Source organism: Acromyrmex echinatior, chromosome 2, assembly GCF_024713525.1.
Source record: "Acromyrmex echinatior isolate Ae372 chromosome 2, ASM2471352v2, whole genome shotgun sequence".
Lineage (NCBI taxonomy): Eukaryota > Metazoa > Arthropoda > Insecta > Hymenoptera > Formicidae > Acromyrmex > Acromyrmex echinatior.
The window spans coordinates 11,196,068-11,212,002 of NC_141853.1; the positions used below are offsets into that span (position 1 = coordinate 11,196,068).

Below are 15,935 nucleotides of genomic sequence, written 5' to 3' on the forward strand. Positions count from 1 at the left end.
TTTTATAATAATAGCAATATATAATAATCAATTATTATTACAATGATATTAGTGTTATTATCGTTCCATTTACTTTATTAATATTAAGTAAATTAATAAACTAAAATTCTCTTAAACTCAAGTATCTGCGTTTCCGTAATTTTAGCATTATTCAGAAAGAAAAAAAATTGTGGCTAACAAAAATCAACGATAGAATATGTAGGTCTCATAATTGTGCTTTTTGCATTATTGCTGGTTTTTAATAACGTTTGCTCGTGGCGACGTTAACTTGGAGAACAAACGATCGCGATGTTTCTGGATGGCCTTTCGATATCGCATAAGCTATTGTATTTTGGATTAGTTCATCGTCATCTTCGTATATATAAATAGAGACATACTTACGAGATATACAATTCAAAAATAGTCCAAATTTCTGAAGAAATATTATTAGATTAATCTAATTAATTATACGTGATTATATTTAGAAGTCACGTAATTAACAACGATTCTTATATTAATATTACATCAAAATATCGATTTATACAATACAAATCAAGCTAAATTATTAAATTTGAAGTACCTTCCATAATATGAAAAGTAAAATATTTCTATTGTTTTCAGGGGCCAATCCCGAAACGCATATTCGATTTATTCTACTATCTTCACTGATCGCTCAATGATCGTGCGACGATAATATACATGCGTTTATATATTGAAACGGGAAGAGGACGATGCACATTTCTATATCAAAAGGCCATCCAAGAATATATTGCAGGAAAAGTGCTACAAGAATAACCGTGACGGGTTACGGCATCGAGGTCGAGGCACGCGACATAAATTACGCTTTTCAATAGAAAAGAAAAAAAGAGGAAATTTCTCTATAGGATTAGCGATGCTCGATGGTGAGCGTAAAGTAGCAATAACATTAACGACAAACTGTATCAATTAATAGTAATAGTAATAATAATAATAATAATTCGAGGCGAACCATGCGCCGCGAAGTGGAATATCGGATATGCATTATTTCGACGATCGATTATTATTTCCAATCTCTCATTCGCTGTTACGTTCGAAATGAAGCACGTTCCCTGCATTGAGGTTTGACGTTGGCCGTGGTTAGTATTTATATCGTAAATATATACAGGCACGATCGGTAAAAAAATATCGAAATGACTCAGCTAGCACGGGAAGCTGCGCTGCGATGTGACAAAGTAGCCAGTTGCTTCCCTGTTTGTTATCTTAAGTATTATGCGTTGATCAATTTTTCATAGGCTCGAAATTAAACCATTCTGCATACGTACAACACATATATGCATAGGCCAGATAATTTTCGATTATTTTATTATGAAGAAAGAAAAAAATTTGAATTATGGCAATACTACGTTGGTAATACAATTGTAACTGTTTGACTGAATATTGCACAACGAAGAAAAATGTACTAAGAAAATATATTTTTAGAAAAATTAATAGGAAGGTTTGGCAGTGGAATCCTCTTAAATGCATGGTTATTGCATCATTGTCGTCTTTGCTTTCATCGGCGGCAATGAGAAGATAACGCGACAATAATCTCACTGTAAAGCTAACAGAAGAAACTGACGACGAATTTCTTCTCGCGCGAGCTGAGCCGCGTGGAATGCGGAATGTAAAATGATGCAAAGTAAATGAACACTCATGTTTCCCTCCATTATATACAATCCTGCTACGCGTATTTTGTACCGAGAGAAACACGCGCTAAATTCGATGAAATCGTGGACTCTGATCGAATCAATTAAAAGATAAAATTTTTGTAAGTCACTTCTAAAAGATATTCAACAACGTTTTTATGTTACTTAATAATTGTTACTCAACATTTATCTTTAATAGGGAGAACCTGTCTTCAGCTGTCAGACGAGTCGCTGTTTACTATATAATTATATATGTACATTATTATATAATGTACAATATTATAATAGATTGTATTTAAAATCTTTAACGCATAAAACTAATATGCTCGAAAAAAATTGGTTTCAAATTTCTCATCAAACTTCTCTCGATACAAATAAATTCTGTTTTGTCTTCATTTCTCATATTCGTTTCTCTAATACCTATTCACGTATTCCTCCCACGGCCAGTAATCGTTTTCATAATGAATTTAAATCGCATCGTTTTCATAACGAATTTAAATCGCATTCGAAGACGTCTCAAAACGGTCGCAGTCATGCCTCCATTTTTTTTTAAATTAAAATTTAAAAACAGACTAAGCTAAAATCTAAAGCTAAAAAAATCAGATTTCAATTACAAGTAACCTCATATTATGTATGGAACTATTCTGTCGTCTGTCTTTATCGCGTATTATTTATTCTTCCTCATTCTTTCTATCTTTTACATTCTCTCTCTCTTTCTCTCTCTCTCTCTCTCTCTCTCTCTCTCTCTCTCTCTCTCTGTCATATTGATCCTTTCATTCTGTATCTTCCGTACTCTTCCTCTCACATACATATACACATGCACACATTTTCTATTCTCTTCCTCTCAACCTACATCAGTAACTTACGTCACACGCATACAAATAGACACGCAACACGCACACGATACACACGCTCGAGCGCATACAAGCATGTATAGTACGTATACGCACTGCGGATGGACGTAATGGAGGGTATAAGGCTAGCCTAAAGACTGCATTTTTATTCGTTAATGTTAGGTGAAGTGTGCACATACGAAGCTCTCGCTCCGTAACGGCGTATTTGCTTCTCGTTCACTTCTCGTTGCCGCCGTTTTGCTACCTGCTTGCATTTATTTTCTTTCGATTTCTTTTTTCTCAATCTCTCTCTCTTTTTCTCTTTCTCTCTCGGATGTTCTCTCGCTTTCTAAACGTTTTCGCGTTTATGCATTTTCGTCCACCGCGAAAAATACAATCTACATGTTCTGGATGTCATGCAGGGTGGCCTCCATCTCCTCCTGTAGCAATTTGTTTTTCTCTCTCTCGGCCGCAAGGTCGTCTGTAAAGATCACTGGTTAAAGGGAAGTAACACACACGGCAAGCCACACGCGAGCGTAACATACTGCGTTTCGGCGGTTAGAAGAATAAATACGCAAATAAAATACAGCGCACACACATACATACACACATGGAAAAGTAGAGTTTGCTTTACGATTGTCGAATTGTTATATTCCTTGTATAATTAGGAAAATTGATCATAAATTCAAAATTAGATTTATTAGATTTAACCGTTTCGACTTGAATTTTCTGGATAGAAACATTCTTATCAATTTCTCTAGTCTCTTTAAAAACAGATTATTTAGAAATTTACAATTTTATGCTTTGTTTATGGCGCCTAATACCGATTCAAACACTTCAAACTCTTCAAATGCAGAGCTGTGATTCTTTAAGACTCTTAATTACTTGAATAGAAAATGATTTCTGGTTATTCTGAATATCAGCTTTTATATAAAAACTGTTTTCTGAATTCTTTTTCTCTTTCCGCTTAAGAAATTCAATTATAACATTATATGTAAATCAAATATAAAAGATATCTATTTATATATTTACACACATATCAACATATTTATATATTTTAAAAATCTAATTGAATTCAGATAAATCGTTATTATTGAAGAGAATAAAAATAATTAATGTATTCTTTTTTTATCATATACACACCTTCGAGCCTGTCAACTTCCTTCTGGAGTTTCTGCACGGATCTCTCTGCAAACTCAGCGCGTGCCTCAGCCTACGCAAACGCAATACTTCGTCAGTCAGAAAAATATATTTTGAACGAAATTATCCATCGATTTCAAAAAAAGAAAGACAGAAAAAGAAGTTATTTATTTCAATTATATGTACTGCATGAAATTGAAACATAATTATTCAATAAGATTTATAACTGTTTTTTTTTTTGAAATCGTTGAAATAATCGGTATCAATGTTTCTTTTATCACGCCATGCAAGTAAAACAAATTTCACGTCACACATGATTGCAACTACGCTATGAATCTGAATCTAAGCCATGAAAGATTTAGTTGCGGCACACTCTATATTACACAATTAATATGCTATTGTCAAGAACAATGCTCTACTCTTTCTTTTTCGGACAATAGGTTCACTGACAAAAAAACTTACGATATTATTGATACGTTTGTATTTTTCGTATCTGATGCGATTTGTGAAGCTTTACATTTCTATATGAATCTCGAAAGTTTCACGCGTATTTTTTGTAAATCCTTTGTTATTCTTCGCGTACACAAATTAAAATTACTTTTATGGTTATTTTTATCATATTTAAATATTATTCCATTTCTGAAAATATCGATTTTATATTTTAATAAAAAAATAATAATACAATCAAAATGAAAGTAGAAATTTCCGATATACATTAAAGGGTTTTTTTCTTCATGATAATCTTGATCTTTCTCGCTTTCACTTACCTCTTTCAATTGACTATCAAGAATCTTCACCTGGCCCTCGAACGTCTCCTCTCGTTGCGTCGCCTGTTTTTAATCAAGCACAACAAAAAGACAAAACGAGCTATCGTTAGTTCACCGCAACGCAGGAAATACTGTTTAGTTACTTCTAAAAAAAATGGGGTCAAATAGCAAAACGATAGGGCACGCGAGTTAATATTTTAGTGGCAAGACCTACGACGCGAGGATGGATCACACGTTAGAAAATGCAAAGCAAGACACTCCCAAAGGATGTGTACCTCCTTTAGACGGGTAGTAAGGGTCTTAATTTGGTTCTTGTATTCCTCCTCGCGCTGGTTGGCCTACGTACAATTACGTAAATATTATTTCTTGTACGTATAACGCGATTTTCTTCAAAATATATAGATTATAAAATACTTGATCATAAGACTGATTATAAGATACTTTAGAACGCTTAAGACTATTATAAAATTAATACTTAATCCAATTATTGGCACGTATTTTTATCGACATAATTTATGATTTACAATTAAATTGAGTGTTATAAAAACGGTATATTATAATGTACTTTCTATTCATAATATTTTCCAGCATTTTAGACGCGAATTAATTGATAATTAAGAAAATCATTATAATATAAAATGAGAATTGGGGAGGCGATATAATCTACGGAATTAAGTTCCATCCTGATTACGTTGTACATGGTGCATGAAATAAATCATTTACCTTTTCCTCGGAGACTTCGAGAGACTTCAAGTTATTGCCAACGACACGCAATTCTTCTTCAAGTTCGACAATCTTTCTGTAAAGTTAATTAATCGTTAATATCGCAATTTGTGTCATTACAAGAGAAACATATCAAAAATTGCGGACAAACGTTTTCAATATTTTTAAATATTTTTTGTTTTTAAAATGTAATTTTTAAATGATTTGAGAAGAAGTAATACGAAGTTATGAAAAGTCATACAAATTATGCAATAAAACAAATTTATCCCCATATAAAAAACATTAACAATTAAATTTCTATCGTAATAGTCTGCACTAATAAGAAATCTTTCGTGAATGTATTATAAAAATTTGTTAATGTAATATAAAAGTCACTATCTTTATATTTTAAAATTACGTATTGAAACGTTCGTCGGTAATTTAAATTTCTGAATGATTATAACGAATAAATGATGAGCAAGTGTTGCACATGGAGGAAAAAGGATAAATAAACACATGCATAAGCTTGCACTTACGATTCGGAAAGTTCGGCCTTCTCTTCGGCACGCTCGAGATCCTGTTCCATCAAGACTAGTTTCCTGGCGACCTGTGATCAACAGCCACACGTGTCATGCGCAAAAGCAAAGGTGATGGAAGTGGGCATAAAATAGTAATATAAAAAACAAAAAAAAAAAAGATTAGGTGTTAACATGCAGAGACGCATAAAAATCCGATGTTTCCTGGCTTCCAAGGTTCCTTTCGGCTGCTAAAAGATTAGTGCGAGTGCACTGTGCTACACGTTAATTACAATTGGGATTCGCATCTACGTCCATAGGTAACTTTTTGAGGCAATTATTTTAAAAATCAACTCATTAGATAATATAATATATCATTTTGTATGTATTTTGACACTATATGTCTATTAATAAGGTAAAAAAATTCGATGTAATTTTTACTTATTTCCCTTAGACGCAGAGTGTCGTAGAAAAGCCATTATTACTGTCGACCTATTATTTAGTAAGCTTCTATGAGACGGTATTTAATTAGATTAATGTTTCGTAATTCTGGCTTTCCATGACGAAAAAAGTCTTACAGCTGATACACAACATTTTTAAATGGTAAAATACGATCACAAAACATCGTTATCGTGCAAAACGGGCACGGGCGTGGTTAAAGGGTATTTCCGCCTTCTTCGTCATTGACGACGAACATATTGCGGGCTAACGGTGCTGTCAAAAGTTACGGAAGCGAGCTGAAGCGCATCCAACGGATGCGTAATGGAAAGAAATGGGGGCGGTTGGGCGAGATGAGAGGAGAGAAATGCCATGGGATCGTTCGCACTTCGGGCAAAAGGTGCCGGACGAAAGATGCCTAATAAAAACGATGCTTACGACTCTCCGGCCTCAGCACGCTCCTCGGCGCGTTCTAGATCGGCCTCAACCATGGCCAATTTACGGGCGACCTGTATAAACGACATACACACGGTTTCTAACATATGCTGTTTTCTATCTCCCCCTCCTCCTCTGTTTCCTCGACGACCTCGCCGCCTCTGAAAATTCCGGAGGCGGCGGGATGGCGAGACACCGGCGTCTCGTCGTCGCCGTTGTCGTCTTCGTCATCGCCGTCGTAGCCGTGATTGGAAGAATTATTCTTCACGGAAATTCTCTCTCTTTATTATGTGCTCAAAGTCTGCTGACGAGCTCGCGAAATTCGTGCGACGGCATTTAACCCATGTTTATGCAAAGTATTTTTTCATTTCATGAAAAAAAGGAAATGAGAGTCAACTTCGGTCAAAAGTATTTTCAGTACCGGTAGATCGAGAAAATTTATTGTATTAATGCAACATTTTATATAATTTAATACATGTCTACTTTGCGTTTTAAAGATATCTCCGAATTTGCACTGAAATTAAAACACGTCGTTAACGACAAACTAAACTGTTGCATTAACATAAATTTTCTTCGAGCAATCTTGCTGAACGCTCGCAAATGGGTAGCATCTTCCAATCGGTTACGCCGTCGAAAAACAAACGATCAGAGATAGCAGCACGCAAGTCGTGTCACGCAAATTGCAGCTCAGTCCTGACGGACAAGTCCTGATGGACTTGTAAGCGCATGTAAGACAGCAATGTATGGTCACGCTAGGGAAAAAGATCGTCGTAAAGTAGAACTTTTAACGCCTTTTAACTGTGACTGCACTGAGAAAAATGTCTGGTTGGATAAATTGAAATTCTGATTGAAAATGGACGAATTAAGATTTTCTAGTTAAATTAAATCTACTAGAATTCTAGTTAAGGCAATCGAAACTGATTTATATAATCAGAATCTTCTGTGGTTCGTTTATTTTCAATTTTCTTTCTCAGTATGGATGATTTGTGTCAATTATGACTAGATATATCTGTAATTCCGCTCCATGACGATCTTTTATTCATGCAACACAACTTCCGCACAATCGTGGCGCGATCGATCGTAAAATGGCTTTCTAGCAGAAATTTAATTGAGAAATTTGCGATTAGCGCGGATTTGATTATCAACTTCCGCGTTCCCTTGTTCGTATCTCTTCATTTTGAAAATTTTCTATTACAGTTAGCACGGTACAAACGACCTTTTTACACGGAATCGTCCGTTATATCTATGCATCTATGTATTATATTTGATCTCTCATCTCTAGTTAGTATAATTCTTCGAATAATTCAATAAAAAGTAACATCCGTGATTCAATGAAAACAAAGATTTTATTCAGCTCGTTGAGAATAAAAATGAGCGTTTTGTTGATTTTATAAATTGTATAGTATTTATGAGAAAAATTATGTCGTATAATAACTTATAATTGTCTTGGCAAACTTTACCAATTTCACAACGTCTCAACCATTTTACGATAAAATTGCGACACGTTTTTGGGAATGAATGAAGTTTGTAAGTCTTATATATGAAAAAAAAAAGATGTTTAACGAAGATCGGCACACTTGCTGTTAGAATTTGTCGTCATCTCTGTAAGTTTCTGTAACGGTTAGGCAGTTAGATCGTTAATTAAAAGGTCAAAACAGACGATTGTGTGGAAGCAACACTATCTACTGAAATAAATTGAACGATTTGATTAACATCGCGACAAAATCAATTCTCGCACTGCGATTAGTTTTTGCGCATACTGTTAATTAACGACGATTTAACAGATCGCATAGAAGAACGTCATCGGTGAAGATGATAAAGTGGTTGAAATTACGGTGAGTTTACGAGAAGTTTCAATAAAAATCTCAAAAAATTATGAGTTCTCCAATGATGATAATTTCCAAGGAAAAGGATTGCGAGAACTTTTTTAAAAATTAAATAATAATAAAATATTAAAAATAAATAAAATGTGCTTATTAACAAAAATAAATTAAATTTTTCATAAATTAATTAAAAGTAATTAATAAGTCTGTTTTTTTTATTCCTATATTAAAACTCTTTCTCAAATATCTATCTCACTTTAAGTTCCAAAAGTGTATACTAGTTCAGTCATAGACTTCATATTGCAAAAACATATGAAGAAATAAATATGATAATAAATACATTCTGTCCCAGAAAGTTGAAATGTTTATATAAAAATGTGTAAAATTATACTGGCAGTTCAGAACCGCAAACAATAATTTATATCACATATCATGTAGAGGACTGAAAAAAGATTTCGAGAGATATCTTATCCTGATGATTGATACTGTAATCTCTGAACGGACAAATAGCAAAGTGTGTGTCACCGTAATTTCAACGTTATCGCAGCAAACACCTACCATCACAACTCTCGTTATTCTGGGGCATCGCATTCTGAATTCCAGTAAAGCAAAACGCGCTTGTCTTACCGAAAGACAAGCTTGACAAAAGCAGCACCATTTATAATTGTTGACGCGCGGAGAGCCGCGATAAAGTCGCGCGGTCTCACGCGGTGTTATCACAATTGACGATAATCTTATTAAATTTAATAACGAGGCCGGTCTCACGGGAAAGCGAGCGACAGACCGAGCACCAACCGAGCACCGCGGCTCAAAACTTCCACGACGACTTTAATACCCGCTGAAGAGATCGAATTATAAACACGCGCGCGTACGAACTTCTCCGAACTTGGTCGCACGGCCGTCTCTAATCTAAGTATCTAATAACAGGAATATTATATATGTAGCAATAACAAGATTAAACTCTATTTATGAAACTGGCACTTGAGACATTTTGTCGTAGCTTTTGTCGAAACGGAAACACTTTTGAAATCACAGATACCCGATTTTATGTAAGTCGCGCTCGTAAAACACGTGTGAACACTCGTATATATCATCACTTTTTCTCTCTCTCTCTCTTCCTCCGTTTTTTCCCACGTGACTCCTATATCTCTAAAATTCTCTCTATGCTATCTAACAAAATAAAAAGAACGATCTTTAGAACACTGCACTTGTCGCGAACACGCAATACTCTTCTAAAAGACGAAAAAAAAATTTCCACTTTCATTCGGCTCAGATCGCGAACACAGATCGACGATTCATGATTTGCCCTTCTCAAGATTTCACTGCGCGAAGGATTCTCAACCTTCTCACGCCTTTTTCACGATTAATAAAAATTTTCGCTTTGCAACGCGCAAAAATCGCCTCGCTTTTTAAACGTGATCGAAACAACCTCGATGAACCAACTGATGATTTTAGTGAACGGAATATACCTCGTGCGAGGCACTTTCTTTTTTATTCGCGACGGAGATGTATCGAAACACGGTGTTTTCGAGCACACAAAGAGAAGACAGAGAGTTACGGGGTTAGGCACTATTTTGACTATCGACTAGGAACCATCATCGTCATGATTATCATCGTCACTGCATCCAACACGCTTGACAGTGGTAGTCGCGGGCGCGCGAACCTCATCGTATTTCTTGTCGGCTTCTTCGGCGAGGAATCTGGCTTCCTTCAGCTGATTCTCGAGGGCATCCATACGCTCTTCATCCGCCAAGCTGCGATTCTCGAGAATCTTGCGGGCGCTTTAAGGTGGACACATGTCGAACGAAAGAATTTACGGTTAAAATATCGATTAGACAAATGGACTAAGTTAAGAAATAGGTTTCTGATCGTCGAGAAACATCTCTGCTCAGCTCAGCTCACAATGATGCGTCTACCTGAAATTTACCTGAAAGACAATCCCGGAGAAGAACTACCAATCGACCTGGACGATCCTTTCTAGCTTTATACGAGATTATTAATGTATTACAAGTGAAATTATGCTTCTTCAGAAATTAATTCGCTATTCCTTCCGTGAAAATGTTCCAGCAAATGGTAGGTAAATATTTCTTTTTCATTTATAAATTGATGTCACCGCCTTAACGTCCTAAATGATTGGTAGTTCGTCTCTGATAAAGAGAAATAAAGGGTTTGCCCTCAATTTTTTCGCTCTTTGTTCGCTGATGACCCACCTCCTCGTATTTCTTATCCGCCTCTTCTGCGATCAGTTTAGCCTGTGCTAGCTGCTGCTCCAACAAGGATACTCGGTCGTCCTCCATGTTAGTACGGTTTTCAAGGGCCTTGCGTATCCTAATGATTGATCGTTCATCGATTTTTAGAAATGAGTTAATCGTCGTTGAAAGAATGATCAGCACTGTACACGAAATAACTATTTTCTCGATTAAAAAATTTTTTCAAAAGTACAATAAAAAATAATCTAAATACACGTACATGTAAAGTTCAATTTTCGATTTTTTTTAATGTCAATTTATTTTGTTATGTTTATGCATCAATTAGTTTTTGCGATTTACATAAAAATGACGTCTTTAAATTTCTTTTTTATAATGTAATTATGATAATTATGTCAAGAAATCAGAGAAGTACGGATTTGACAATTTTTCTCTCGTGAAAAAATACATCATAGCAAGACATGTGAACATGTACACTCATTCGTTATCAACGACGATAAGCGAGCCTAACATTATTTTAAGCATTTACGTACTGCAGTACAGAAATCATAATCGGTAATTAGACTTTCAGTTATGACGAGTTTTAAATTCTTCCAACATCGTTATAAATTAGTTATCCTTCAAATAATGCATAACTAATATAAGAGAGAACGGACATCCAGAAATGATTTTCAATTGTAAATTAAGTCAGAAAGAGTTTGTGTAAATCGCGTCGCTGCGGATGCGATATATAACCACAAAAAGTAGGTTAGGATGTGGTATTTCAAAATCCGCAAGATCTTATTTTGATTTTATTTGACAGACATCTTCGAGTATATGAAAGAAAGAAAATATCGTGAATTATCCTTTTCTTTATCTATAGACCTATATTATTTTTAATAAAATAATGTAAAGCGTAGCAGTTCATTAGAATTGTTTACATCATCGTTACTTTACAGTGATTACAAAATCACTTGTACACCTATATCTGTAATAGACAACGAAATGTAATGGACAACGAAATTGGTATAATAATTATGCGAATTTCTGCACTTATCATAACTACATATGTATAACTGGAATATTAAAGAGTTGTTGCGTTCGGGTCTGTATTTGGCACGATATTAGTCATATAAAATTGCAATGCATTGCACTGCATTCTATAATTAAATCGTAGGAAAAGGAATCAAGAAGTTTCTTTCTTGCATATTAATTCTTTCAATGTAAGGCGATACAAGGTCAATGTAAAATAATGAAAAGAAATTTTTTTTTTCAAAATATTAAATTCATCCATAATTATTATATAATATAAAACTCTATATTAATATATTTATCATATACTACGTTATATATTATAATATGTATGTGTGAATAAAATACACACAATGAATTTAAAGCAAGAGTGGCATAATTATGCAAAGAAACTTTAAAATATCTATTACATATGTTCGAATATTTAATACATTTTTAGAAATATTTTTAATATCGAAAAATATCTAATGAAGGATTTTCATGTTTCATGTATATGTAATATAATTACATTAAAAAAAAATATATAATAATAATAAAAATTTTATAGCTTTAATTTTATAAAATGAGATAAAATCGAACATTAATTTACACCACTTTTGCACGTATAATAAATTTTCCGATAATTTATTTGCATACAATAAATGAAAATGATTGAAAGTAAAATATTATAAATCTCGGCTCTTTCATAAATATATTCTAGCCAACCATCGATTGTTAAATACTAACATCCATCATAGTTGATAGCTTGACAATAAATATGTTAAAAATCGTATCAATGTCAAGTATCTAATTATACAATATGTATTATCCTATTACTCTTGATCATTTTCAAACAAATAAAAGGAAATATATAACAATGAACAGCTATTTTTTCACGTACATTCTTATTATTATAAAGTCATAAAAATTATAAAATAATCATCGGAATATATTTATAATTTTGTATTTAATAATTAATTTTGAACATTGATATATTTAGATATTTTTCTATTTCAATATTTTCTATCGTATTTTCTACTTTGATAACTGTCCATTGCGGAGAATATATATATACAGAATCATTATAAATAAAAAAATTCGCAATAATTTTGTTGTGTGTATAATGAACACTTACCGTTCACTCTCATCGGCAGCTTGCGATGCCTCCGCCAGTTTGGCAGTGGCAGTGGCAAGACGCTCCTCGGATCTTTCAAGGTCCTCCTCCAACAGTTGAATACGACGATTCAAAGCGGCGACTTCAGATTCGGCCTGTAACATAGAAGAAAATCCATTCCAGGTAAAATAAAAGCAAAAACATTTCTAATTCTTAAGCTTACATAATTTTAACAGAATCAATATTGCTAATCAATAATATGAGATAACGAAGAAATAGCAATGCAAGATACATTAATAATTGAAGAAAAATAGAAACAAAAGATATAATTTAATCTAAAGAGAAAAGATCGAAATCTAAGTGTATATATATTAAAACTATTAAATTAAAACTTTATTAAATTACAAACAATAAAAAAACATACTATAATCGTCAATAATTTGACGATCTACTAAATGTTGTTATTTATATAATTTAGTTACACTTGAATTATTTGATAAATGATACAATCCATTATTGTATGTATGAAAAAATAATAGCTGTTAAATTTGAAATTGAGGAGGTTTAACGAAATTATGCGAAGTAACGTAAGATCGAATGGTTGATCCGCTGTTATTATCTGTAATCTACCGGCACGATGTTGCAACCAGGCGCATGTCGATACTGGATTAGGAATGATCCGAATCCAATCCAATGCCGTAACATGCCGAGCGTGATCAGAGCTTGTCGCAACAAAGCACTAGAATGGAGATCGTAAGGATCTCTGCGTGCAGACCGATGACTCCAAGGCAGTCTCGTGTGTTGCATTAAGTGTTGAATCGAACGGATCATCATCACCGATTTCGACAAACATTTAACCCGTAAATCAAGTTGCCTCATCGCTCATCGAATGATGTCAGAGTATCATGCGCAATAAACATTTCTAAATTTCAAATTAGTGATTTATGAGCATGGATTAGTTTTGAACATTACCGATGTAATCGATAACGTTTCTGAAGTTGTAACAAATACCTCAAATAGTAACTAAATCAGCTACAAATTATGAACGGAATGCTTGCTCTCGCAAATGTAATTAGCAAAAATTGAATTTTATTATCAGGATAGTTAAATGCTAATTTTAATGTAATAGATTATTGTTTATTCTTGTAAAGAGAAAAAAGGCAATATTTATTATTAATAAAATGATATATCTTTACGTTTTCGATCATTAAAATCTTTATTAAGAAAAAAATTAATATACCTTATAATTATCTCATCTTAGCCTAAATGAGAAACTACTAATTTCAGTCGTAATTATTTTTAAAAATAATAATTTGTAACTTTATTGATGGAATTGTATGAAGTGTGCGATTTTTACGAATGTAAATTACTTAACGGTCGATTACACATATATCCGCGTACACAATTCGAAGCCCTTGTCCTCATTAGCTGCACCTGCCTACGATTGTGCTTCTAGTAAATGACCATAATTCATCCCGTGACGCAGAGAACGTTTTACAAACGTTACTTTATTAGTGATGCGTGAACTTGGATTTCGGCACACCTATGTCAATTTTATAGGGAATGTCAGTGAACTGACAGCAACGATTGCATAATCACACATATCGCACTATCACATTATTCTATTATCGCTAATATTGCTGTCACTATAATTACCCATCTTTTTATTGTTTCTATTAATAAAAGATAGCGATTATCTGGATTACGTCATAATACATTTGCAGTATCGAGGGAATATAAAACGGCTCCTAAACGCTCAATATTATTGTACAAATTATTTTATGCAATATTATCGACGCCTCCTTTAAACAATTCAAAATAAAGTCTAAAGGCTCAATAAAATCTCCAGACAAGTAACATAAAATATTGTACAATAATAAAAAATCGATTAGGGTCGCTTAAAAGATGTGTAGTTACAAAATAAAATAAAAAAAAATATATATATATATAAAATCATGTTTTAAATAAAATCTATATAATATTAAATTGTTATTTATAAAATTGCTTAATATTTTGAAATGGCTTCGCGGAAATCGTGTCATGTAACACTGCATGTATAAAACATTTATATTTGTTTCACAATTTCGTTTGCTACTGTCGAACTTCCGCAACAAATTAATGCGAGTTCAATGATTTCGAATCACGTCGCCACGGCGTTCCACGATGATGCGTGCACGCTCAGTGGTGCGTACATGTAACGTTACACACGCTTTTACATTACCTTACTGACGCGAACCTTGTATTCGTAGGAAATCGGCACGCCCACTCGCACTTGTGCCGAGTGGACAGGTCGTGTCACATCGACGATATCCACGGTAAGTGTTGGTAAGTGTGCCAAACTTCCGCTTCGTCCGACCCTTTCTTGTAGCCTTCCAACACGATTCATTTAATTTGTCCTGCAGTCCGATTGACGTCGGCAGCGGTTACAGGGATCGGTGATAATTTAGTAAACTGTATATTTTTTTGTATATTTTTAAGTTGGATCGGAATTCATAGGCATTGATATATCAATACAAAAGTGAGATTTTAAAGGGAAATCATTTTGTTTGTAACAAAACAATGGAATTTGTTTGATAAATAGAAGAATATCTATGGAATATACTGCCTTTGTGATAACTTTATTGGAATGTTTAGATATACAAGTTACAGATATAAAGGAAAGTATTTTATTTTTTTGCTCCAGGAATAATTTTGCGTTTACACATTTATGAATTCTATTGAACAAGATAAGATCTTAACATCATCATTGAGAATTATTTCATATTTGCCTCCTTTTTAGAGTGCAAATGTAATCAAGTGAATCGAAAAGAACCGCGGTTGTATTGTTTGCATCGCTCGTGCGCTATCCATGACATACGCAAGTCGTGACGGCCATTCGTTTGTAAATAAATTCGCTCAAGGCGAGTGGAAGACATCAACATTTTGTTATGTAAACTTCTTAGCAATAAAGACACGGTTATTTCTAATCTCCCGAGATGGTCGAGATATCATTTTCGCGTCTATCAATCGGCCTATCGATACGCGAGCAAATCAATAAGACTTGCCTTATCGCATCCTCACATCCTCCCGTCTGAGCGATAAGCCCGTTTAATCAACTTGCGAAACAGCGCCTCGCTTATTATCATCGCAACGGAATCGAGAAGGAAAGCGGGAGGAAAAGAACAGAAAAATTGCGGTGTAGCGGCAATGCACTTCGTTGCTTCGTGACAAAAGCGTATTAGTGCGGCCCGATCAAGTCCGTCGCAGTTGGCCTTTAAAACGCACATTGCGCACATCGAGTGCACTCTGTCGTGAATCTGCATTGGAGTCTTGCGGATTTTCATCATTG

General features: G+C 34.0%; 1 protein-coding gene across 16 annotated transcripts in view; it reads right to left on the bottom strand.

Annotated features, from left to right (window-relative positions):
- Tm1 (tropomyosin 1) overlaps nt 1–15,935 on the bottom strand; it is a 41,290-nt gene that overhangs the window by 4,204 nt on the left and 21,151 nt on the right. For 5 of the 16 annotated variants that reach the window (XR_015544150.1, XM_011060508.2, XM_011060502.2 and 2 more), the window contains 6 exons: nt 12,629–12,762; nt 9,960–10,077; nt 6,477–6,547; nt 5,107–5,182; nt 4,659–4,721; nt 3,620–3,689 (listed from right to left, as the gene is read on the bottom strand). Coding sequence is in view for 14 of the 16 variants with exons in the window: in XM_011060508.2 (XP_011058810.1) it covers nt 3,620–3,689; nt 4,659–4,721; nt 5,107–5,182; nt 6,477–6,547; nt 9,960–10,077; nt 12,629–12,762 (532 nt within the window). In the remaining 2 variants the exon portion in view is untranslated. Of the gene's footprint in view, nt 1–2,348; nt 2,958–3,619; nt 3,690–4,383; nt 4,447–4,658; nt 4,722–5,106; nt 5,183–5,621; nt 5,693–6,476; nt 6,548–9,959; nt 10,078–10,506; nt 10,625–12,628; nt 12,763–15,935 lie in introns of those variants that run through there. The other 11 variants (XR_015544151.1, XM_087403075.1, XM_087403078.1 and 8 more) reach the window with 8 other exon arrangements.